At 43.2% G+C, this 25,340-nt stretch overlaps 1 protein-coding gene across 1 annotated transcript in view; it reads right to left on the reverse strand.

Annotated features, from left to right (window-relative positions):
• The window catches only part of cstpp1 (centriolar satellite-associated tubulin polyglutamylase complex regulator 1), a 468,108-nt gene that overhangs the window by 210,354 nt on the left and 232,414 nt on the right, over positions 1-25,340 (reverse strand). Inside the window, exon 3 of the mRNA XM_086008095.1 lies at positions 3,719-3,849. Coding sequence (XP_085864221.1) covers positions 3,719-3,849 — 131 coding nt within the window. The remainder of the gene's footprint in view (positions 1-3,718; positions 3,850-25,340) is intronic.

Raw genomic sequence — 25,340 nt, forward strand, 5'->3', positions numbered from 1 at the left:
CTACTCCCCCACAGGACCATCCAGAGCCCCCTCCCCACTGTGGAGGAGGAAGAGGCTGTGCAGCCAGACTCCTCAGAGGAAGCTCCAACCTCTGAGGGTGCAGCGTCAGCAGAAGTAAGCGCGCCCAGCACCAGCGCAGACACTCATACCTCGGGGGGGGGGGGGACCTTCAGGACATAGAGTAGTGTTGTCACCTGGTGCTTCACAGCTCACAAGTGAGCCTCAGCAGATTCTGGAGACAGGGACAGCAGTGGAGAATCCTCGTCAGAGGGCGCAGGACTCTGCCAGCTCAGCTCAGCTGCGCTGCATGTCGACCCTCTGCCTCTGGGTCCATCCGCAAGAGAAGAGGTGATGGATTTCTATGCACAGATGCAGGAGTCTCTGGCAGATTTTGTCTCCAGTGTCGCTGCGAGTGTGGAGCGAATGGAGGAGTCCATAGCGACCATGAGCAGAGCCTTTGTGGAGTCATTGGCGCATGAACGCATCTTCTTCTTCTTAGGCAGTCCCTCGGAACCGACGATGACTTGCTTCCACATTAAAAATTAGTTTGCAGGTGACTGATGAGTCCAATGCGGGACCTACAGTCTCTGTCACAGGTGGGGCAGACGGTGGTTGAAGGGGCGGGTGGGTGGGGTGCTTGGGTTGACGTGCGCTCCTTGCGCTGCCTGCGCTTGGCTTCCACTTGCTCCCGGCGAAGAGGCCGAGGTGTTCGGTGCCTTCCCAGATGTTTCTCCTCCACTTTGTGCGGTCTTGGGCCCGGGATTCCCAGGTGTCGGTGGGGATATTACACTTTTTCAAGGAGGCTTTGAGGGTGTCCTTGAAGCGTTTCCTCTGCCCACCTGGGGCTCTCTTGCCACGGCGGAGCTCCGAATAGAGCGCTTGTTTTGGGAGTCTCGTATCGGGCATGCGGACAATGTGACCCACCATCGGAGCTGATTGAGCGTGGTCAGAGCTTCGATGCTGGGGATGTTGGCCTGAGCAAGAACACTGACGTTGGTGCGCCTATCCTGCCAATGGATTTGCAGGATCTTGCGGAGGCAGCGTTGGTGGTACCTCTCCAGTGCTTTGAGGTGCCTGCTGTACATAGTCCATGTCTCTGAGGCATACAGCAGGGCAGGTATCACTGCTGTCCTGTAGACCATGAGCTTAGTGACGGGTTTGAGGTCCTGGTCTTCAAACACTCTCTTCCTCAGGCGACCGAAGGCTGCACTGGCACACTGAAGGTGGTGTTGGACTTCGTCGTCGACGTCTGCCCTTGTTGACAGTAGGCTCCCGAGGTATGGAAAGTGGTCCACGTTGTCCAAGGCCTTGTCGTGGATTTTGATAATCGGGGGGCAGCACTGTGTGGCGGGGGCAGGTTGGTAGAGGACCTTTGTCTTACGGATGTTTAGTTTAAGGCCCTTGCTCTCGTATGCTTCGGTGAAGGTACTTACGATGGTTTGGAGTTCGACCGCCGAGTGAGCGCAGACGCAAGCATCGTCTGCATACTGTAATTCGATGACAGAGGATGGGACAACCTTGGATCTGGACTGGAGGCGACGGAGGTAGAACAGTTTCCCGTTTGTTCTGTAAATTAGCTCCACTCCAGTGGGGAGCTTACTGAGGGTGAGATGGAGCATTGCAGCAAGGAAGATTGAGAAGAGCGTTGGTGCGATGACACAGCCTTGCTTGACCCCGGTTCGTACGTGAATTGGGTCTGTGGTGGAACCGTTGGTCAGGATCACGGCTTGCATGTCGTCGTGAAGCAGGCGGAGGATAGTGACAAACTTTTGAGGGCAGCCGAATTTGAGGAGGACACTCCATAATCCCTCACGGTTGACAGTGTCGAAGGCCTTTGTGAGATCAAAGAAGGCCATGTACAGCGGTTGGTGCTGTTCCCTGCATTTCTCTTGTAATTGACGTGCGGTGAAGATCATGTCCATTGTGCCCCTTAGTGGGCGGAATCCGCATTGCGACTCTGGGAGAAGCTCTTCGGCCACTGGGAGAAGGCGATTGAGGAGGATTATTGCGATGACTTTCCCTGTGGCAGATAGCAGGGAAACTCCTCTGTAATTACCGCAATCAGGCTTGTCACCTTTCTTGAAGATGGTCACAATTACGGCGTCTCTGAGATCCCCTGGCATGCTCTCCTCCTTCCAGATAAGAGAAATGAGTTCATGAATTAGCGCCAGTAGTGCTTCTCCGCCATGCTTTAGTGCCTCGGCGGGGATTCCATCTGCTCCTGAGGCCTTGTTGTTCTTCAGTTGTCGGATCACCATGGAAAGGTTGGCAACCTCCATGGAGGAGATAACTCGCCAGGGTACGGAAAACATGGTGAGTGCTCATAAGAGAATGACATCTCTGGAGCAGCGTTGGCCATCTATTGAACAGAGAAACCAGCCCTTCATGGAAGTCCTTCTGAGTAGGACTGCCAGTGCAGAAACGGGTCCCCATGGCCCCCTAAAGCACAGCAAGGTGCTCTCAAGCCACTTCCAAGCGCTGGCCCCTTCTGGCCTGTGCAGCTTCAGGTGAGTGAGCAGCAGCCTGGTGCTCCTGGTGCTCATCCTGCTGTTCCTGGTTCTGCTGCTGTCGCCTCTGCGGCTGGAGATCCTCTAATGGCAAGAAGGGAAGGAAAAAAAGGCGTCCCATGCTTCTCGTAGATGCCTCCGCTGAGGAAGCGCTGAGTGAGGGTGGCGAGAGGGGCTTCCCAGGAGATCGCATTGGAGAAGTGTGTGAGGCTCCAACCTTCCACAGCTGTGCCCAAGCCTTGAAGAAGTAGCCCCAAACCTGCAACAACAAGGTCCTTCAACATACAAATGCTGTCCCTTTAAATCGCAGCTTTCCCTGACCTGCAGCTGACAGCTAGCAAGCCGGCAAGCTTCACGCCAGGTTTCATCAGCGGGGTTCCCCACAGGCGTGTTTAGCATGGGGAACCCCTGAAAGTCGCAAGGGCACCCTAAAATTGGCTTAAACAAGGTGATAATTGATCATTACTGTTCCGACGGCCAGTCCTGCCAGCGGCGGGCGGGACTGAAGCGGGTCGGAGAGAAACGGCGGTCCGAAAGTTGGACGGGGCGGGGAATCAGGCGCGGGGGGGGGGGGAGGGGTCACGACCCGCTTTTTTGGCGATTTTCGGCCCCCGGCCGCATGAAAAGCCGCCCGACAGCTGCCAGAAAATCGGGGCCATTGTGCGTGCAAGTTTAATTTTCATTCTTAGCCATAGGAAATGTGATTTTTGTGAGCCTCCCCTGGAGCATTCTTTTACGCATTATATGAACTGAGCTATTTCAACCCCAAACAGAACTTGATTTGACAGCGAATGACAGAGCTAGTATGTTCGTTGAAGGATCAGAAGCATAGTTTTTTTCTAAAACTGGTTCTGGTTCGTGTAGCTGAATAACTGTGACTACATAAGTCACAAGGATAGAAATATGAAAAAAAAAATTCCCAGTATTCCCAGACTGCATGTGGGAAATAACATTTAAACATAGAGTAAAAAAAGTTTCTTTTAGCTTAAATAGCAGTTTTGAAAAGCATATGCCCTCTATTCCCAAAATGACAGTTGCATGAGGCTGGAGCTGCAAGTTACCAACATACTGCATGAAATAATTACTTTACAATGGAAGCTGAATAAATTCTGAGTAAAATTTTAAAGTAGAATATCACATTAACTTTTTATTTTCGTATATAGCACAGAAATGTCACCAACCTTCTTAAAGGATCACTAAGAATGACTTACCTCCATTCCTGCCTATCTGTCGAAAGCACCGCCAGAACATTCGTATAAATGAAGCTCTATTGTACGGGGTAGCTTTGATGAAGCTGAACTCACGAAACAAAATGTGACTTCCATGTTGGACACTGTTAAAACTAAACAGAAAAGAAACAACATTAATTATGGTGCATACTTACAAACACTAAACAATTCCATTCATTACTGAGATTGAATGGGATAACAGCTAGTCAAACAGTATGGACTGTAGGAAAGGTTTTAACTTATAGAAATATTACAAAATATATTGCAATATGTAAACCTCATTTTACCCTATAGTATGCAGTTCTGGGCATCCCACTATAGAAAGGATCCTAGAGACATGGAAAGTGTACTGTGATAATTCACTGGAATGATACCAGGAATGAGAGGTTATCGTTATGAAGAATGACTCATAAAATGTGACTTTGTTCACTGGAACAGAAAAGGTTAAGGGGGGATTTAAAAGTAGTTTTCCAAATTCTGAAAGGGTTTGACAAAGTAAAACAGTGAAATTGTTTGCACTAGTTGGCGAATCGATAACAAGGGGGCTTAGAATCATGATTATTGCTAGAAGAGTGAAGGGGGTACAGTAGTTAGAATTTTTTTTAAACATAATTATTAGAATATGGAATACTTTACCACAGTGGTTACTGAGGCACAGACTACAGTATATCATACATTAAAAAGGAATTGAGTAAGTATTTGAAAAGGAAGAATATAAAAGGATACCAGGAAAGGGGAGAGAAATGGGATTAGAGTAGATAACTTCAATTGAAGAGCTAGCACCAGTATGGGCATGATTGGCCAACTGACCTCCTCCTGCGTTGTGACTTCAATGCTGTTTAAGAAAACATAACTGCCGTAAAATAGATATTACAACAAAAAGATTTAGTAATGGTTAATTTTTTTTTTAAGAAAACATTTCTCTACTTCCCTCTACTGAGTTGATGACAGAAACTGGGAAATGGTTCCACAAATGCAGACAGCCATCTGATACCTCACTGAAAGGATGGGGGAGGGGCTCAATCTGGTCCCCATCAAATGCCCACACATGGACGTGACACTGTGGAAAATTGTAGTGTCACGACCACCACGAAGTAACAGTATACACCTGGGACTTTGCTTGTCACATGACTCCGCACCACACCATGCAATGCATTTACCCACCAAAAGATCAGGGGAGCTGGCTGGCAAATAATAGCAGGTTCAAACTTTGAGTTTTACTACACTTTTAAATAATTATGTTTCAGTTACGTAAATAGTTCAATATTTTTATTGGCATCTTTTCTTCCCTGATTGCAAATATGGTAAGATAATAAATCCAGGGTATATTGTGTTAACTGAGCGCGTCAGTGTTTTATATTATCATAAATGATGATACTGAATTGCAATTGTTTTCACATGGGGCAATCTTTCATTAATACACCAGTGGTAACAATTCAAAATATTAACATACTAAGAAATGTTTTCTTTAGAAGTCAAGACCATACATTAAATAAGTGAGATAAAACTTCAAAAAGCTCTGTTCACAACCCGCTACCGTGCTCAACAGCCAACATTAGCGCTGAGAATTTTATACTTGTAACATTATTCTGGTAGGAAAGAAGTGCCAAGCTCATACTTCTATACATTTGTCAGTCAAAACCATGTTTAGTGTAAAAATCAACACCATAGCTTAAAAATTATCCCCTGAAAACGGGCCTTTAAAAGAATATCTTGTCACTGCGTATAATGAGTGGGCCTTTGGCGTAGCGGTAAGCATCCCCGCCGTTGGGCCAGAAGGCGTAGGGTTTCGAACCCCGCTCCAGACAGTCCCGGCAAGTAGAGTCGGAGCTCCGGCTCTAAATTCTGGGTTGACATCCAGCGGGATACTTGCGTCCGTGGGTGTGGGTGGCCCCCCCCCTCGTATGGGTTGTGGGAGCCCGTAAAACCCTCCCACCATAGGACTAACCACCCTAATGGCTGGTATGAAGATGGTTACGATCACGGAAGGAGCGTTTAACGTGGCCAGAAATCCTTCCACTACTTCATACTGTTCCCCAAAGGGAACAGTGTGTAGACACGATAAGAAGACTGCATATAATCTTTGTATTTTGCTATCAAAAGATGATTTAGTATGAAGCGACTGCATATGTGTGCGCCAAGATCCACAGTGAGGAGTCTGAGCTGAGAATACTTGTGTGAGCAATGACAATAACAAATGCTATCCAGAGTGGATTCCAGAAAATGGTGACAGAACACAAATGTCTTAAGTTATAAAGAAAATGCAAAGAGCAAAACTTTCAATGAAGAAAGCTGAATATCAACGGCCATCAGTAAATAAGTTAATGCTGCGATTAAGTGATCCTGAAATATAAAAAACAGTAGTGATAAAATCAGTAAATGTCAGGATGAGGCCGCACTAGGCCAGGTGAATATTAAAGTAGTGCAAACCCACTGCAATTCACATTAGTGGAATCATAAACGATTTAAAACACAAGGACATTTCATTTAAGGGGCTATTACATTGTAAATGAACAAACATGAAGTTCAAAGTCCTTTTTATTCAGCTCTGTAATGTTTTATTAAGAATGGTTTGCCTTTTGTATTTTAACTTTAGGCAGCATTATTTTACACTGCAGCTGGATTGAAAGATTAAACAGGCCCACACCTGAAACTTTCTTACTGTTCTCATGTGTGTAACAAGAAATCTTTGATTCTTTAGTAAAACATTGTAATCTTCATTTGAATCTGATTTGAAATTTTGAGCACACAAAAGCTGAAGAAAAATTCACAGGATTACATCCGTGTCAGTCATTTCCTTCCTGTACTTTTTTCAAACTTATAAAGGCAAATTCACAAGAATACATCCATGTCAGTGATTTCCTATATTTATATCAATCATAGAACCTCACAGCACAGAAGGAGGCCATTCAGTCCATTGTGCCTGTGCCAGCTCTTTGAAAGAACTATCCAATTAGTCCCACTCTCCTGCTCTTTCCCCATAGCCCTGTAAACATTTCCTTTTCAAGTATATATCCAATTCCCTTTTGAAAGTTACTATTAAATTTAGGGTTACACTACCCTTTCAGGTAGTGCATTCCAGATCATAACAACTCGCTGTGTAAAAAAATTCTCATCTCCAACGTGGTTCTTTTGCCAATTACCTTAAATCTGTGCCCTCTGGTTACTGACCCTCCTGCCAGTGATATCAGTTTCCCTCTATCTACTCTATCAAAACCCTTCCTAATTTTGAACAACTCTATTAAATGTCCTTTTAACCTTCTCTGCTCTAAGGAGTACAATCACAGCTTCTCTAGTCTCTTCACCTAACTGATGGCCATCATCCCTGGTACCATTCCAGTAAATCTCCCCTGCATCCTCTCCAAGGCCTTGATATCTTTCCTAAAGTATGCTGCCCAGAACTGAACAGAATACTCTAGCTGTGATTTCTAAAGGTTTAGCAATAACTTCCTTGCTTTTGCAGTTTATGCCTCTATTAATAAAGCCCAGGATCCCATATGCCTTTTTTAACAGCCTTATCAACTTGTCCTGCCACCTTCAAAGATAGGTGTTTGTGAAATTAAGAATAGAAGCCAATATATCATTCTGTGAAGTGGCAGCAGACATTACACAATGGATGTTGAGGCAATAATGTACTATTCATCTGCCTCATTTACAGTCGCTCTAAGCCATTCCAACACTGATAAAATACAAGATGCACATATGAGCGTCCACTTGAGCATACACTAAGAAAAACCTGACAGTAGAAGGACTAAATTCACCATAGGGAACACATTATACATAATAAAATTTGTAAATAAACAAAATTTCATTAAATATTGTTACGTGATATTTCTGTTGTATTGCATGTATATACTTTTGCAGATTTAACTTATGTGAATAAAATTATCGCACACTATCCTGACTTGTATTTTTTTTTTATGTTCTTGGGATGTGAGCAATACTTGCAAGGCAATATTTATTGCCCATCCCTAGCTGCCATGAGGGCATTAATAGTCAATGATATAGTATGGGACTGGAGTCTTGTGTAGGCCAGATGGTGTATTGGTGCTAACCCTGGTAGCAATTACAAGATTGCAAATTGGCACTACAGTGTAGTGAGTTTTCCTGGCATAGTTCCATCTGTTTGCTCGGTATGCATTTTCAAGGGCAGTCTGAAATACTGTATTTTCCTCCCTTATTGAAAGTCAATTTATCAACAAAATAGAGAAGCACAGATCAGACTAAGTGCTCCTGAAGTAAGAGTATCCAATTAATAGTGCACATCCTGTTCAAATGCTACTCCTTCAGCATCACCGTATTCAGCTATGAATGTTAACAACCTCACAGTATTGAGGCAGAAATTCCGGTCCCTACGGGTGTGTACGCGCTGTGTACTCACCCATAGGGCCAACGGAAATGCCAGTTTTAGACATGCACTGCACATGCGCTGGAAACCAGCATTTCCGATCTGTCAAGAAAGCTCTTGACAGATCCTCCGGCTGCGCTGGAGCAGGGCCTCTGCGGGTGGAGAGTTCCGTTTTTTGGAGACCCTCCGCCCGCAGAAAACACTTACAATTCTTACGCCTGGTAAAAGCAGGCACAAGGCCTGCTTTTACCAGGATAAGAGTTGAAAAAAGTAAAAAGAAACAATTTTCCACTGATTTATCATTTAAAAATACTTTAAAGAAGGGTACGTTTATTTTTAGCCCCGTTAATAACTTTAATTTTTTTTTTCAAAAAAACATTTTTGTTTAAAATACTTAATTTATGTAATTTAAAGTCATTTTAAAAATGTGATTTTGTTTTTAATTTATTTAAAATGTTACTATGTTTTTGGGGGTAATCTCTATTCATATATTTGATAGGTCTTCCTGTCAAATGTATGAATGGAGATTCCCTTCTCTGATTGGCTCCCCATGGCCCACGTGATCCCAGGGACGCTGCGAACCGCCTGCGCCTCTGGGATACGTGGGCCCTGTGCACCGGCAGTTTGGAGAGGCCCAGCAATGGAACTCTGCGCCTCCCGGGAGCCCTCCGGTCCAGGCGCAGATTTTTACAGCTCGCAGCCCTCCGCCCACGGGAAGCCTATGAACAGAATTTCTGGGCCATTATTCCAGGAAACTGCACGACTCTTGGGTATTCTGCCCTTTGTAGTGGACAACGTGTAAAATATTCTCATGTAGGTTTGATACTTTGTATCAAGTTATCTTGGAACCCGGTAGCCCCAGCAATCATTGCCAATGGCATTTTCACAAGAGAGAGTCTAACCACCTCCAATTGACATTCAACGGTATTGCCATCGCCGAATCCCCCACCATCAACATCCTGGGGGTCACCATTGACCAGAAACTTAACTGGACCAACCACATAAATACTGTGGCTACAAAAGCAGGTCAAAGACTGGGTATTCTGCAGCAAGTGAATCACCTCCCGACTTCACAAAGCCTTTCCACCATCTACAAGGCACAAGTCAGGAGTGTGATGGAATACTCTTCTCTTGCCTGGATAAGTGCAGCTCCAACAACACTCAAGAAGCTTAACACCATCCAGAACAAAGCAGCCCGCTTGATTGGCACCCTATCCACCACCTTAAACATTCACTCCCTCCACCACCGGCGCAACATGGCTGCAGTATGTACCATCTACAAGATGCACTGCAGCAACTCGCCAAGGCTTCTTCGACAGCACCTCCCAAATCCGCGACCTCTACCACCTAGAAGGACAAGGGCAGCAGGCACATGGGAACGCCACCACCTGCAAGTCCCCCTCCAAGTCACACACCATCATGACTTGGAAATATAGCACTGTTCCTTCATCGTTGCTGGGTCAAAATCCTGGAATTCCCTCCTTACCAGCACTGTGGAAGTACCTTCATCTCACGGACTGCAGCAGTTCAAGGCAGCGGCTCACCACCACCTTCTCTAGGGTAATTAGGGATGGGCAATAAATGCTGGCCTTGCCAGCGACGCCCACATCCCAGGAATGAATTTTTTTAATTCAGGAGAGGGACCAAATTACAATAGTCATAATTTTGGGTTACCACAAGGTATTTGTGATCTGTTCCAGGGTTCCAATTCTGAGATATAGCTAGGACTTATACTGACCTGTGTTTTTTTCCGTATTTATTTCAATCATCTCAAGGTTGGAGTGGTGTATTACATGATGTGAAGCCTGTTTCATGGATCATCACCGATGCAGCCCTGCAAGTCCTGAGGAGGTGCCTTAAGGGTTGATCTGGGCAGAGTGTAGGAAGTCTGAAGTCTTGAGGATTTCTGGGCCAAAACAGGAACATGCGCACTACGTGTGGCAAATGCAAGTGGTTGGCATCTATGTAGAAGGTACTTCCACATCTGTAGGCAACTTAATCATACTCAATGGGCCGGATATTCCGGTCACCCGTAGGGACATCGGAAATGCCGATTTCAGGCATGCACTGCGCATGCGCTGGAAACCGGCATTTCCGATCTGTCAAGAAAGCTCTTGACAGATCCTCTGGCTGCGCTGGAAGAGGGCCTTGTTTCATTTTTTGGTGACCCTCCGCCCGCAGAAAACACTTATAATTCTTGTGCCTGGTAAAAGCAGATGTAAGGCCTGCTTTTACCAGGATAAGAGTTGAAAAAAGTAAAAAAAAAAATTCCGCTGATTTATCATTTAAAAATATTTTAAAGAAAGGTAAGTTTATTTTTAGCCCCGTTAAAAACTTTAATTATTTTTTTCAAATATGTAATTTATGTAATTTATAGTCATTTTAAAAATGTGATTAAAAAAAAAAATTATTTGAAGTTTTATTATGTTTTGGGGGTGATCTCTATTCATATATTTGACAGGTCTTCCTGTCAAATCTATGAATGGAGATTCCCTTCTCTGATTGGCTCCCCATGGCCCACGTGATCCCAGGGACACTGCGAACCGCCTGCGCCTCTGGGATACGTGGGCCCTGCGCACCAGCAGTTTGGAGAGGCCCAGCAATGGAACTCTGCGCCTCCCGGTAGCCCTCCGGTCCAGGCGCAGATTTTTCCAGATCGCAGCCCTGTGCCCGCGGGAGGCCTGCGAACGGAATTTCTGGGCCATTATACATATATGATTTGGATTCAGGTAAAGGAAGACAATATTTAAATTTGCAGACTATTCAACAATGGGGAAAGTGGTATATTGTGCAGACAATGGTAAGTGACTTCAGGAAGACATGAAGAGGTTAGTAGATAGGACAGAAAGATGTCGGAGGAAAGTTAATGTAGAGAAATGTGAGGCAATATGTTTTGAGAGTAAGAATAATGAGAGGAAATTTGACAAAAATGGTGAAACTTTAAAAGTAGAAGAGCAGAGACACTTCAGGGTTCAGTTACTCAAATCTTTAAGAGTGGGAGGATAAGTTGATAAAAGATGGGGAAAAATTGCATACTGGATCCGAAGTTTTATAAATGAAGCACAGATTACAAAAGGAAAGAGGTAATGCAAGACCTGTACAAATTATTGGTGAGGCTACAGTTAGAATATTGTGTTCAGTTTGGCCACCATACTTTAGGAACAATTTCAAGGCCATGGAGAGATTTACTATGATGATGCCAGGGACAAGAGGCTTTAGTTAGGAGAGACTAGAGAAACTGTGACTCTTTTCATTGGAGCAGAACAGACTAAGAGTTGATCTGATAGAGCAGTGTTTTCCAATAGAAATCATTGACTAGCCAACTAGTGGGAAAAGTATGGAGGAACAAATTTGCAGAGAAATTACAGAGAGATGCAAGAACTATAGAGCAGCGATAATGGGGAACTTCAACTATCTTAATATAGACTGGGATAGTAATAGTGTAAAGTGCAGAGAGGGAGAAGAATTTCTGAAATAACAACAGAAAATGCTGGAAAAACTCAGCAAGTCAGGCAACATCCGTGGAGAGAAATTTGAGTTGACGTTTCGGGTTTGACCCTTCTTCAAAACTGGAGAGAAAAGGAACTAGATCGAAGGCAGGGCTGCGATCGGACAAAAGAATAAAAGAACCAAAAGAAGTAAAAGAGATTAGAAGCTAGACGAGATGGTAATAGGCTGTGATTAGGTGTAAAGTGTACTGGCAGGGCAAAAGATAGCTGCCAGGTGTGAGAGAGAAACAAAAGGAAAGGGGGGGGGGGGAAAGGAAAGGAGTGGAAAAATATAAGTGAAAATGAAAGGGGGCCGAGGTTATGATCTGAAATTGTTGAACTCGATATTGAGACCGGAAGGCTGCAGACTGCCTAATCGGAAGATGAGGTGCTGTTCCTCGAGTTTACGTTGAGCTTCCGTGGAACAGTACAAGAGGCCAAGCCTCTTGTACTGTTCCACGGAAGCTCAACGTAAACTCGAGGAACAGCACCTCATCTTCCGATTAAGCAGTCTGCAGCCTTCCGGTCTCAATATCGAGTTCAACAATTTCAGATCATAACCTCGGCCCCCTTTCATTTTCACTTATATTTTTCCACTCCTTTCCTTTCCCCCCCCCCTTTCCTTTTGTTTCTCTCTCACACCTGGCAGCTATCTTTTGCCCTGCCAGTACACTTTACACCTAATCACAGCCTATTACCATCTCGTCTAGCTTCTAATCTCTTTTACTTCTTTTGGTTCTTTTATTCTTTTGTCCGATCGCAGCCCTGCCTTCGATCTAGTTCCTTTTCTCTCCAGTTTTGAAGAAGGGTCAAACCCGAAACGTCAACTCAAATTTCTCTCCACGGATGTTGCCTGACTTGCTGAGTTTTTCCAGCATTTTCTGTTGTTATTTCGGATTTCCAACATCTGCAGTATTTTGCTATCGTAGAAGAATTTCTGAAGTGTGTTCAGGAGAACTTTCTGGATCAGTATGTTTCCAGCCCAACGAGGAAGGAGGCATTGCTGGATCTGGTTCTGGGGAATGAAGTAGGTCAAGTGCAGCAAGTGTCAGTAAGTGAACATTTAGGAAACAGTGATCATAGTATCATAAGGTTTAGATTAGCTATGGAAAAGGACAGGGAGCAATCTGGAGTAAAAATACTTAATTGGAGGAAGGCAAATTTCAGTGGGTTGAGAACGGATCTGGCCCGGTTAAATTGGAATCAAAGATTGGCAGGCAAAACTGTAATGGAACAATGCCTTTAAAGAGGGAATAGTTCAGGTACAGTTGAGGTACATTCCCACTAGGGGGAAAAGTAGGGCAACTAAAGTCAGAGTTCCCTGGATGACGAAAGAGATAGAGAGTAAGATGAAGCAGAAAAAGAGCGCATATGACAGATGTCAGGTCGAGAATACATCTGAGAATCAGGCTAAGTATAGAAAGTTCATAGGAGAAGTGAAAAAGAAAATAAGAGGGGCAAAGAGAGGGTATGAGAATAGAATGGCTGCTAACATAAAAGGTAATACAAAAGTCTTGTATAGGCATATAAATAGTAAACGGGTAGTAAGAGGAGGGGTGGGGCCGATTAAGGACCAAAAAGGGGACCTACGCATGGAGGCAGCGGGTATGGCTGAGGTACTAAACGAGTACTTTGCATTTGTCTTTACCAAGGAAGAAGATGCTGCCATAGACAAAGTGAAGGAGGAGGTAGAGGAGATACTGGATGGGATAAAAATTGATAAAGAGGAGGTACTAGAAAGGCTGGCTGTACTTAAAGTAGATAAGTCACCAGGACCAGATGGGATGCATCCTAGGATGCTGAGGGAAGTGAAGGAAGAAATCACAGAGGTACTGGCTATAACCTTCCAATCCTCCTTAGAAACGGGGGTGGTGCCAGAGGACTGGAGAATTGCAAATGTTACGCCCTTGTTCAAAAAAAGTGTAAAGATAAACCCAGCAACTACAGGCCGGTCAGTTTAACCTCGGTCGTGGGGAAGCTTTTAGAAACAATAGCCAGGGACAAAATTAACAGTCACTTGGACAAGTGTGGATTAATTAAGGAAAGCCAGCACGGATTTGTGAAAGGCAAATCATGTTTAACCAACTTGATCGAGTTTTATGATGAGGTAACAGAGACCGTTGATGAGGGCAATGCGGTTGACGTGGTGTACTTGGATTTCCAAAAGACATTCGACAAAGTGCCACCTAATAGGCTTGCCAGCAAAGTTGAAGCCCGTGGAATAAAAGGGACAGTGGCAGCATGGATACTAAATTGACTAAGTGAGAGGAAACAGAGAGTAGTGGTGAATGGTTGTTTTTCAGACTGGAAGAAGGTATAGTGTTCCCCGGGGGTCGGTTCTAGGACCACTACTTTTCTTGATACAGGAAACTTTGAGCTATCTGGAAGTTGAATGTCTGGCAACTTTGATCTAACGGCAGAAATCAGCAGCCGTTTTGGTTAGGTGTTTTTTTTTCTCCTAGCATTCTTTTCACAGGCAGGCTCTGGAAAGCGTCTTTGTCGCTTAGCAACAGCTTCAGAGACGCTTCCAAGCTACTGGGCCGAGCGTTTACAAGCTGTTGCTGAGCAACAGTGTTTGTGGTCAGACACGGCAGGCTCTAGAAAGCGTCTCTGTATCTTAGCAACAGCTTCAGAGACGCTTCCAAGCCACGGGCCGAGTGTTTACAAGCTGTTGCTGAGCAACAGTGTTTGTGGTCAGATACTGCGATGAAAAGCTCCTATCTGATAACATTGACGCTGGTCTATCCGGAGCTTTTAAAAAAACGGCAGTAGCTCGGTCCCATGGGTGCCGGATAGCACAAAGTTTCCTGTATATATTAATGATTTGGACGTGGGTGTACAGGGCACAATTTCAAAATTTGCAGATGACACGAAACTTGGAAGTATAGTGAACAGTGAGGAGGATAGTGATAGACTTCAAGAGGACATAGACAGGCTGGCAGAATGGGCGGACACGTGGTACGTGAAATTTAACGCAGAAAAGTGCGAAGTGATACATTTTAGTAGAAAGAACGAGGAGAGGAAATATAAACAAAAGGGTACAATCCTAAAGGGGGTGCATGAACAGCGAGACCATGGGGTATATGTACAAATCGTTGACGGTGACAGGGCAGGTTGAGAAAGCAGTTAAAAAAGCTTACGGGATCCTGGGCTTCATGAATAGAGGCATAGAGTACAAAAGCGTGGAAATTATGATGAACCTGTATAAAACACTGGCTCGGCCCCAACTGGAGTATTGTAACCAATTCTGGGCACCGCACTTTAGGAAGGATGTGAAGTCCTTAGAGAGGGTGCAGAAAAGGTTTACGAGAATGTTTCCAGGGATGAGGAATTTCAGTTACTGGAGAAGCTGGGGTTGTTCTCCTTAGAGTAGAGAAGATCGAGAGGAGATTTGGTAGAGGTGTTCAAAGTCATGAGGGGTCTAGACAGAGTAGACAGAGAGAAATTGTTCCCATTGGCAGAAGGGTCGAGAACTAGAGGACACAGATTTAAGGTGATTGGCAGAAGAACCAAAGGCGACATGAGGAAAAACTTGTTTATGCAGCGAGGGCTTAGGATCTGGAATGCACAGCCTGAAAGGGTGGTGGAGGCAGATTCAATTGTGACTTTCAAAAGGGATTTGGTTAAGTACTTCAAGAATTTTTTTTTTGCAGGGCTACAGGGGAAGGGCGGGGGAGTGGGACTAGCTGAAGTGCTCTTGCAGAGAGCCGGCACAGGCTTGATGGGCCGAATAGCCTCCTTCTGTGCTGTAACCATTCTATGATTCTATGTACACTTTATTTACCTGAAACAAAGCTGTTGCTGACCAACATAACTAATGGAGTCCACGTGTGCAAAACGATTACAACACTGATTCATATAACAATGGAACTAAATGTAGAAAGTGTCTTACTGGCTTATTTTAGTCAGGTCTACACCCAATAGTTGGTATTTTAATCATTGTCCACTGACACACTGTTGAATTCACTGCAATAATTACGCCAAAAATACGATTACTATTAAAATAATTCTGGTCTTCAATTTGTAGGAAGGCTTTTAAATTAAAATAGGCAAAAAGTAGTGCTGATATCCCTTAAAAAAGACAAATTCAGGCAATATGATATTGGACCGTATTTTACGACCCCCACGGGTGCGTCTGAGGTTCGTTCGCGCCCGTAGGAGCCGCACAAGTTCCGGGTTTAGGCATGCGAAGCGCATGCGCTGAAACCCGGCACTTGCAATCTGTCAAGAATCTTGCGTGCGGAGGCCTCCGATCTGGAAAAAATCTATGCCCTTATCTGAGGGCTCTGGAGGTCCGGACATTTCCGCCCCTGGGCCTCTCCAACTCGAAATGCGCAGGGTTCAGGTATCCCAGGGGCGCATGCGGTTCGCAAGCGTTCCTGGGATCACGTGGGCCATGGGGAGCCAATGAAAGAAGGGAATCCCCCTTCATACTTTTGACAGGTCTCTCAGCTTAGACCCGCCAAAAGTATGAATGGAGATCACCCCAAAAACACATCAAAACATTAAATACATTTTTTTAAATCACGTTTTTAAAATTAGTTAAAACTACATTAAATTTAATATTTTAAACAAAAATTTAATTTTTTGAAAGAAAAATAAAATAAATTTTACGGGGCTAAAAATAAACTTACCTTCTTTAAAAATATTTTTAAATTATAAATGAGTGAAAAAAACATTTTTAAAAAACTTTTTTAAACTCTTATGCTGGTAAAAGCAGGCCTTACGCTTTTACCAGGCGTAAGGTTTCTAAGGGTTTTCAGCGGGCAGAGGTTCTCCAGAAGGCGGAACTCTTCCCTCCGCAGAGGCCCTTCTCCAGGGCAGGCGTGCGATCTGTCAAGAGCTTGACAGATCGGAAGTGCCGGTTTTCAGCGCATGCGCTTCGCATGCCTGAAACTAGCAGTTGCGAGGTCCCTATGGGTGTGTACACAGCCCGTACACACCCGTAGGCATCAGAAAATACGGGCCATCATTTTTTTTTCCAAAAAATTAAATTTTTGTTTAAAATAGTTAATTAAATGGAGTTTTAATTAAATTTATATATGTAATTTTTTTATTTTTTTTATTTCATGTGTCCATGTATTTTTTAAGTCATCCCCATTCATACTTATGACAGTTCCGTACGTACGGAATCCCCATAAGTATGAATGGGGGTTCCCTTCTTTCATTGGTTGGGCCGGCCCACGTGCGCCCCTGGGATATATGTGGGCCTCTATGAATTTCTACCAGGAGAGGCCCAGGATCGCAAGCCTCCGTATCTCCCGGACCACCAGGTAAATGCGTAGAAAATTTGATGATCGGAGGTATCCGCCCACGGGAAGCCTCTGATCGCAAATTCAGGCCCATTAATTAATGACTATATATCAAGGCAAGGAATTGAAAACAAATATTTTTGTGGTTGAGAAAAGAAACTCACATTCGGATTAAAGAGTAGCCATTACTTTTGTTGAACTGACAATAGAATTTTGAATACAAAGAACACCCTGCCCATTATAACGTTATCGATAATGCCACTATCTCTTATTAAGCCACTCAATATTGGTTCCATGACACTAAGTAGATCACAAATTAATTTTAAATATGAAGTGCTTGGATTCATAAGGACCATGATCAGAATGAGGTGCGACCTATGGGTCTGCACTGAAAATAAATAGAAGCTCCAACTTTCCTAATTTCAGGAGTTGCCATCGATTCTCCATATGCTTTGAAGTATATTATGGAGGCTGTAAATAACTACACCTGCCATAAAAACCGGTTTTTAAATCATATCAGTTAAAAAAGTCTCACCCACATCCTTTATGGTGAACAACAAGGGATTGTTCACATTGGGCATACATCATACCTCCAAGTTTGCAGGTCAAAAAACTTTTGTTTATATAATAGGTTTTGTAGTAATTATTTAAGTTGCTTCTCCTCTTCTACACTGATTGTGAAACAAGATGTTCCAAAGTTACCAAATACTATAGTAATAAAAAACTTGGCCTGGATTTTGCGGTCATCGGCGAATGAACAGCAATAGCCGTTCATTACATTTGCACTTGCCCACAGACTTCCTATGGGCTTTTGCACTGGAACTTGCGGTGATTAGAAATCCAAAACAGTGGGGCGCCCTCTACAGGGGATCTTGGACTTGTGTGAACAGTGCAAGCAGCGGTGCGTCTCCTTAACCAATTAGATTGAAGAAGTCTTAAGGGGCAGTGCAGAGTTTAAACCAGGAAGCGGAAATTAGAATATTTAATTAAATGCAAAATCATTTACAGAAAGCGAAATAGAGAGGGAAAGAAAAATGGGAGTATGAGAGAGAGATCAAAGAAACAGAAAGAGAAAGTTAAAAAAAGTTTACATTTTTAAAAATCTCCAACAATAATTAAAATCTGTAGGAATGAGACTCCACATTTGTAAAAGTTAATTTTCAGTGCTGGAGAGGTTGTTTGGCAGTAATTAAGACTCATCACACCATTAAAAATCCATTTACACTAGAATGGACAAGCCTCAACTTTTTCTAGCAAGTTTAGTGGGTATCTAATAGGTAAGTGCAGCAACTTCTCGCATTCCGTGTGTTCCATTGGCAAGTCACTCGGTGAGATACTGTTGTAGCAAAGCTTCTGGAGGAGCAGGATAACTCGAACAGCAACTTTCCGATTTTCGCGTTTAACTGCACATGTGCAGACGCTGGAAGTTGCTGTCCAATTTACTCGTTAATAATGGTGAGCGGTGACTGTTGTTAAATCTAAAAAATCCCTTGGACTTTAGGCTGATGAAGATAACAAGTTTAATAGTTTAACCAAAATCCTCTACTGTAGGGCATTTTCCTCCCAAATATTGTCATAAACTAGAACCTATCCAGATTTCTTCACTGATTTGTGTCTTGGAAGGTAATCAGAATAATAGCAAGCTCATCTTCAGGCCCAGTCCCTGTTTAATGTATTTATTTAAAAAAACAAATCTTGCATGGTTTGATTGCGGTAACAATTCAGTTTTAGATTTCATGTCGCGTAATATAGGTAGATGGCATAAGTGTTTTCAAGAAGCCACTTGAAAGTGTGGTACTATAGACAAAACATTTTTGTGAATTTGTAAACTTTGAAATCTTGGGAAATTAATACAGCAAATTAATTTGTTCAATAAATATCGACACTCTTTCCATAGCTTCATTTGGTCAAATAAAAAAAAACACACCCAGTAAATATTGTGCAAAAAGGTCCACAATGTATTGGAAGAAGAGTTCTAACAAAAGACTAGCTCTGAATGAGAATAATTAGCAAATTCTAATCTGATGGTGACCTTAACTTTTTACTGAGAACATCATTAAAACGCACAGTTGAAATGCTTCCAAAAAAAATCTTCTAATTTCAGACAAAATGATCTGTTACTAGAACTATAAAAACACAGATGTTTGTTTTTCTCTACCACACCATGTAACACTAAGGTATTTTTTTACATGTGGCAGGAGCACAACAGAGAGGCTATAACTGGCAGCCAAGTACACTTAGATCTAATTTAATCCTAACAAGACATCACCTCCAATGCTGTAGGAAATCACTATATTCATTATAGACACTGGCTGCAGTAATGAGTTATTAAAACAGACAAGTATATTCTGTTAATCCCTATAAGCCTTTAGGCTACTATCGGCATTTTCTACCAATCTTGGATTTTTTTTTTTAGGACTGCATAACATTTCAAAGCTGCTGTAACTCATTATATTGAGATATACTGTAGCATTCCTTCCAATTACACAAGAAATTAATTAGGTAAAATCTTCTCTAAATATTAATCAGAGCACTTTTAACCCATGGGATAAAATAGTGCATTCCATCTGTTACATGAAAGAAGGTGACCTTTTTTTCCCCAAAATGATATTCATCAGTGCACTGAACTTCAATCTTGACTGTCATTTGAATTTGATTAGCATTAATGGAGTATGGTGTCCAATTCTGGACACCACACTTTAGGAAGGATTTCAAGGCCTTGGAGAAAGTGCAGAGGAGATTTACTGGACTAGTACCAGGGATGAGAGACTTCAGTTATTTGGTGAGATTACAGAAGCTAAGATTGTTCTCCTTAGAGCAGAGAAGGTTAAAGGGAGATTTAATAGAGCTGTTCATAGGAACACAGGAACATAGAAACAGGAGTAGACCATTCAGTCCCTTGAGCCTGCTCCGCCATTCAATGAGATTATGGCTGATCTGAGACTTAACTCCATTTACCCGCCTTTGGCCCATATCCCTTAATACCTTTGGTTAACAGAAAGCTATCAATCTCTGATTTAAAATTAACAATTGATCTAGCATCAATTGCCGTTTGCGGAAGAGCGTTCCAAACTTCTACCACCCTTTGTGTGTGGAAGTATTTCCTAATTTCACTCTTGAAAGGTCTGGCTATAATTTTGAGACTATGCCCCCTAGTCCTAGAATCCCCAAGCAGTGAAAATAGTTTCTCCCCATTTACCCTATCTGTTCCTCTTAATATCTTGAAAACTTCGATCAGATCAGCAGAACTGCTCATGGTACTCCAGGTGTGGTCTAACTGCAGCATAACTTCTACCCCCTTGTATTCTGGTCCTCTAGATATAAAGGCCGGCATCCCATTAGCCTTTTTGATTATTTTCTGTACCTGTTCATGACATTTTAATGATCTATGTACCTGGACCCCCAAGTCTCTTTGGACATCCAGGGCTGGATTTTCCAAGCCCCGAGGAGGCGGGCATGGAGGCGGGACAGCCCGTAAAATCGGAGTAAGTGGGGGCGGATGGCAAACCCGCCCCCATCCCACCTCCGTGCTCACTTGCCAGGAGGCGGGAAGATGTGCAGCTTCGGGTCCCGTCTCTTGGAGGTGGGAAAGGCATTTAATCCTTTTAACAGGTAGTTAACAGTCAGAAAAAAGGATTAGTGCCATTTTACCTTCACAGGTGAAGGTTTCCCGACCTCGGAGAACCCCGCCGGGTTGGAGGAGACGTGGAGGAGGTCTGCGATAGTCGGAGGCACCTGGAAGTAAGGTGTAGAGGTGAGTGATGGGTGCAAGTGTGGAGTGGTAAATATGCAGGGTGAGTGATTAGTTTAAAAAAGTGTTCACTTACCTTTTTTTCCTTCTATAGCCTTTAGCTGCGCTGGATCGGGAGAGCGGACATCCACCTTGTCAATTTCAGGTAATGGCTGATGGACCCTTCAATCCATCAGGCATCTGAAATGTACTTATATTCAATGTTTGTTGAGTTCTCACCACAAAGACTCATCAAGCTAAAGAGAATGTCAGTGTTTGACAGCTTCACAGAGCTGTCAAATGCTGTCATTTCTTCTTTCAAGAAGTCTTGACAGATAGCACGTCTGACATTGACGTGATCTGTCAGTGACTTCTTCCCTAATTGGCTTGCTGAGCCCGTAGGGCGGGCTTAACAAGCTCAATCAGGGGAAAATCCCTCTGAATGGTCAGGCGAGGATGGAGGCGGGACATTGACACGACAAGCAGCAGTCCCGCCTCCAACTCGCCTCCATTCACAAAACCCAGCCCCCAATGTTTTTAGCCTTTCACCATTTAAAAAGTACTCTGTTCTATCCTTTTTAGGTCCAAAGTGGATGACCTCACATTTGCCTACATTGAAATCCATTTGCCACAGTTTTGCCCATTCACTTAATGCTTCCATCTACACTGCCACCTATGTTTGTATCATCAGCAAATTTGGATATATGGCTTTCTATGCCATCATCTAGGTCGTTAATAAATACTGTGAATAGTTGAGGCCCCAACACAGATCCTTGCAGGACACCACTAGTCACCTCCTGCCAATTTGAGTACCTATTATCCCTCCTGCCTGTCTCCTGCCACTCAGCCAATTTCCTCAGCAGGTCAATAATTTGCCCTCAATTCTGTCGGCTTCTACCTTAGTTAACAATCTCTTTTGCAGGACTTTATCAAATGCCTTCTGGAAGTCCATATAAATAACATCCATAGACATTCCCCTGACCACTACTTATGTCACCTCCTCAAAAAATTCAATCAGGTTTGTCAGACCTTTCACAAATCCATGCTGTTCAAAATTATGAAGGGTTTTGATAGCGTAAATAAAGAAAAACTGTTACCACTTGCAGGAGGGTCGGTAAATAGAGGACACAGATATAAGATAATCGGCAAAATATCAGAGAGAATGTTTCCAATGGCCGGGGAGCACAGAACCAGGGGCCACAGTCTAAAAATAGCGGGCAAATCATTTAAAACAGAGATGAGGAAGAATTTCTTCACTCAAAGAGTGGTGAGCCTGTGGAATTCCCTGCCACAGAGGGCTGCGAAGGCTAATTCAATAAATATTTTCAAGAGAGAATTGGATATATTTCTGAAGGCTAAGGGGATCAAGGGTTACGGAGAAAAGGCGGGGACGGGGTACTGAACTGGTAAGATCAGCTATGATCTCAGACGAAGATCAGCCATGATCTCATTGAATGGCGGAGCAGGCTCGAAGGGCCGAATGGCCTACTCCTGTTCCTATCTCTATGTTTATGTTTCTCTATAATCAGTTGGGAGGTCAGGAGAATTTTTTTATGCAGCAAGTTGTTATGATCTGGAACGCACTGCCTGAAAGGGTGGTTGAAGCAGATTCAATAGTGATTTTCAAAAGGGAACTGGATATACTTGAAAAGGAAAAAAATTGTAGGGCTATGGTAAAAGCGCCAAGGAGTAGGACTGATTGGGTAGCTATATCAAAGAGCCGGCACAGGCACAATTGGCCGAATGAGCTCCTTCTGTGCTGTAAACTTCTATGATTCTGTCTGGTGCTGAAACCCTCATCCATGCTTTTGTTACCGACAGACTCAGATATTCCAATGGTTCCTGGGCATCATCCCATCTTCGACCCTCTATAAACTTGAGCTCATTCAAAACGTTGCTGTCCGTATCCTAACTCACACCAATCCCATTCACCCATCCATCGTCCCTGTGTTTGCTGACCAACATTGGCTCCAGGTCCACCAATGCATCAATTTTAAAATTCTCATCCTCGTGTTCAAATCCCTCCATGGCCTCACCCCACCCTATCTCTCTAATCTCCTCCATCACTCCAACCCCCTTAGAACTCTGGCTTCTAATGCATCCTGCATTCCCTTAGCTCTACCACTGGAGGCAGTGCCTTCAGCCGTATAGGTGAAAGCTCTGGAACAGGAACAGGAGTTGGCCATTCAGCCTCTTGAGCCTGTTCCACCATTCAATTAGATCGTGGCTCATCTGTACCTCAACTTCATTTACCCGTCTTTGCTCCACATCCCCTGATACACTTACCTAACAAAAATCTATCGCTCTCAGTCTTAAAAGATTCAATTGACCCAGGATCCACAGCCTTTTGGGGAGTATTCTAGATTTCTACTACCCTTTGTGTGAAGAAGTGATTTCTGATTTCACTCCTAAAAGGCCTGGCGCTAATTTTAAGATCATGCCCCTAAAAATTAATTTAGGAATTCCCTACCTAAGCCTCTCTGTCTCTTCACCTCTCTCTGCTTTTGTAAGACACACCTTAAAACCTACCTCTTTGACCAAGCTTTTAGTTACCCATCTTAATATCTCCTTCTTTGGCTTGGAGTCAATTTTTTTCTGATTACGCTCTTGTGAAGAATTTGGGGATGTTTTACTACATTAAAGGTGCTATATAAATGAAAGTTGCATGTGTGTGTGTCAGTCTGTTCCATTTGAATAAAGAATGCATTTCATTTTCTTGGGTAATTAAATATATCTCACATCTTTAATAAAACAGTCATTTAATTGCCTGTTTAGAGTTTGACAATAGAATTTAATGGGCACAGAATAAGCTTGCATAACAAAATAATTGAATAGCATTAATAAAACACTTCAAGTGGAAATATGATTTAATTGCTAAACAAAACTACCATCACCCTTCATTTTTCCAGAAACTATTTTTTAAAATTAAGTTCCCACTTTCGTTACCAGGACATTAAAACTACATGAAGTTATTTTTTCAATTAGACTATATTATATTATTTATTCTTATCTCAATTTACCTCCCAATTTGTTAGATTGGATGAACAGTTTTCATCAAAATAATTGGCTGCAGCACAGATCGTGATTCAAATCTATTTCTTTTTAGATATTAAATTGTCATGTTAGATTCACTTTTTTTTAAAACATCTGTGCTGCTCACAATTTGCCCCATAAATGTCAGCATCATTATCCTCGACATTGGGGATTTGAGCCGACATCCTATATAGCCAAAAATCTTGCCAACCAGAACACTTGACAGAACTACAAATCTGTTAAGAGTCACAATTCTACCCAAACGCTGCTGAACAAAGCTGTATTTTATTTTAAAATCTTTTGTCTGCACAACTTTCTGTCTACAAAACCTTACTTCCTGTTTTCACCTTTTTGTCACACTTTTGTGTCAACTTTTACCCATTATAAATTCATATGTCCAGAACGATAATGAAAATTGCCTAGGAAAACCTCACAGTATAATTGCACAATCTGTACACCAGTTAAACCATTATGTGCAATTGGTATTTATCATTAAATTCAAGACATCTATATCAATTTAGCCTCCTTAACTACTAAAGTATTCTTGTGGACTTTTTTTTTTTTAACTCTACCACTGCAATGGTTATGGCTCACTTACAACTTTATACCCCCCACCCTTCTAACTTTCAACTTTAAAAAGTAGTGGCAGTCTGGTCAGCAGTGAAGAGGAGCAGCAGGTAGAGGCATCAAGGTCAGTTTCACAAAATATATTGAAACCAATAACAGGCTTCCCCCTTGCTCTGATGAATACATTTAGCACAGGTCTTCCCAGTTTAAATAAGTTACCCAGCCACGCCCCCCTGCACCCCCCGCCCCCCCCCCCACCACAGACACAAAATGAAGTCTTCCCCTGAAATAAGTTTACCCTAGCCATGAGATCAATCCTACCCCTCAGTCTAAGCCAACCTTAACCATTATGCAAAATCCAAATATAAGCTGAATCCTAGCCCTCAGCTCATCCCCAACCTTTGGCTCAATTCTGACCCGAGTAGATATCATTCTGGGTTTAGAGTTATTTAGCAATACCAATGGCAACAAAACTGAGAACAAGAGCAGCAGTGGGGGAGTGGTAGGGTTTGCTAGCAATAACACCATTGGCAATGTCAACAAGTCCAATGGGAATGTCAACAAATCCAGCAAAGTGAGAGTGGTCAACAACAGTAGCAAGGTGGACGTGGACAGACATAAACCCAATAAAAAGGTTAAAAAGGTAAATTTATCTGCATCAGCATTGGGAAATCACTGGTTTGCGAGTGTGTAGCAGCAAATTGTGGGAACCAGAAATGAAGCAGCTGCATTTAAGTCTTTTTTTAAATTCGTTCCTGGGATGTGGGCGTCGCTGGCAAGGCCAGCATTTATTGCCCATCCCAATTGCCCTCGAGAAGGAGGTGGTGAGCCACCTTCTTGAACCATTGCAGTCTGTGAGGTAAAGGTACTCCCACAGTGCTGTTAGGGAGGGAGTTACAGGATTTTGACCCAGCGACGATGAAGGAATGGCGATATATTTCCAAGTCAGGATGGTGTGTGACTTGGAGGGGAACTTGGAGGTGGTGGTGTTCCCATGCGCCTGCTGCCCTTGTCCTTCCAGGTGGAAGAGGTCGTGGGTTTGGGAGGTGTTGCCGAAGAAGCCTTGGTGAGTTGCTGCAGTGCATCTTGTAGATGGTACACACCACAGCCACGGTGCGCCGGTGGTGGGGGGAATGAGTGTTTAAGGTGGTTTATGGGGTGCCAATCAAGTGGGCTGCTTTGTCCT

This window comes from Somniosus microcephalus, chromosome 15 (genome assembly GCF_052327205.1).
Source record: "Somniosus microcephalus isolate GS21.2 chromosome 15, FLI_Smic_1.0, whole genome shotgun sequence".
Classification (NCBI taxonomy): Eukaryota; Metazoa; Chordata; class Chondrichthyes; order Squaliformes; family Somniosidae; genus Somniosus; species Somniosus microcephalus.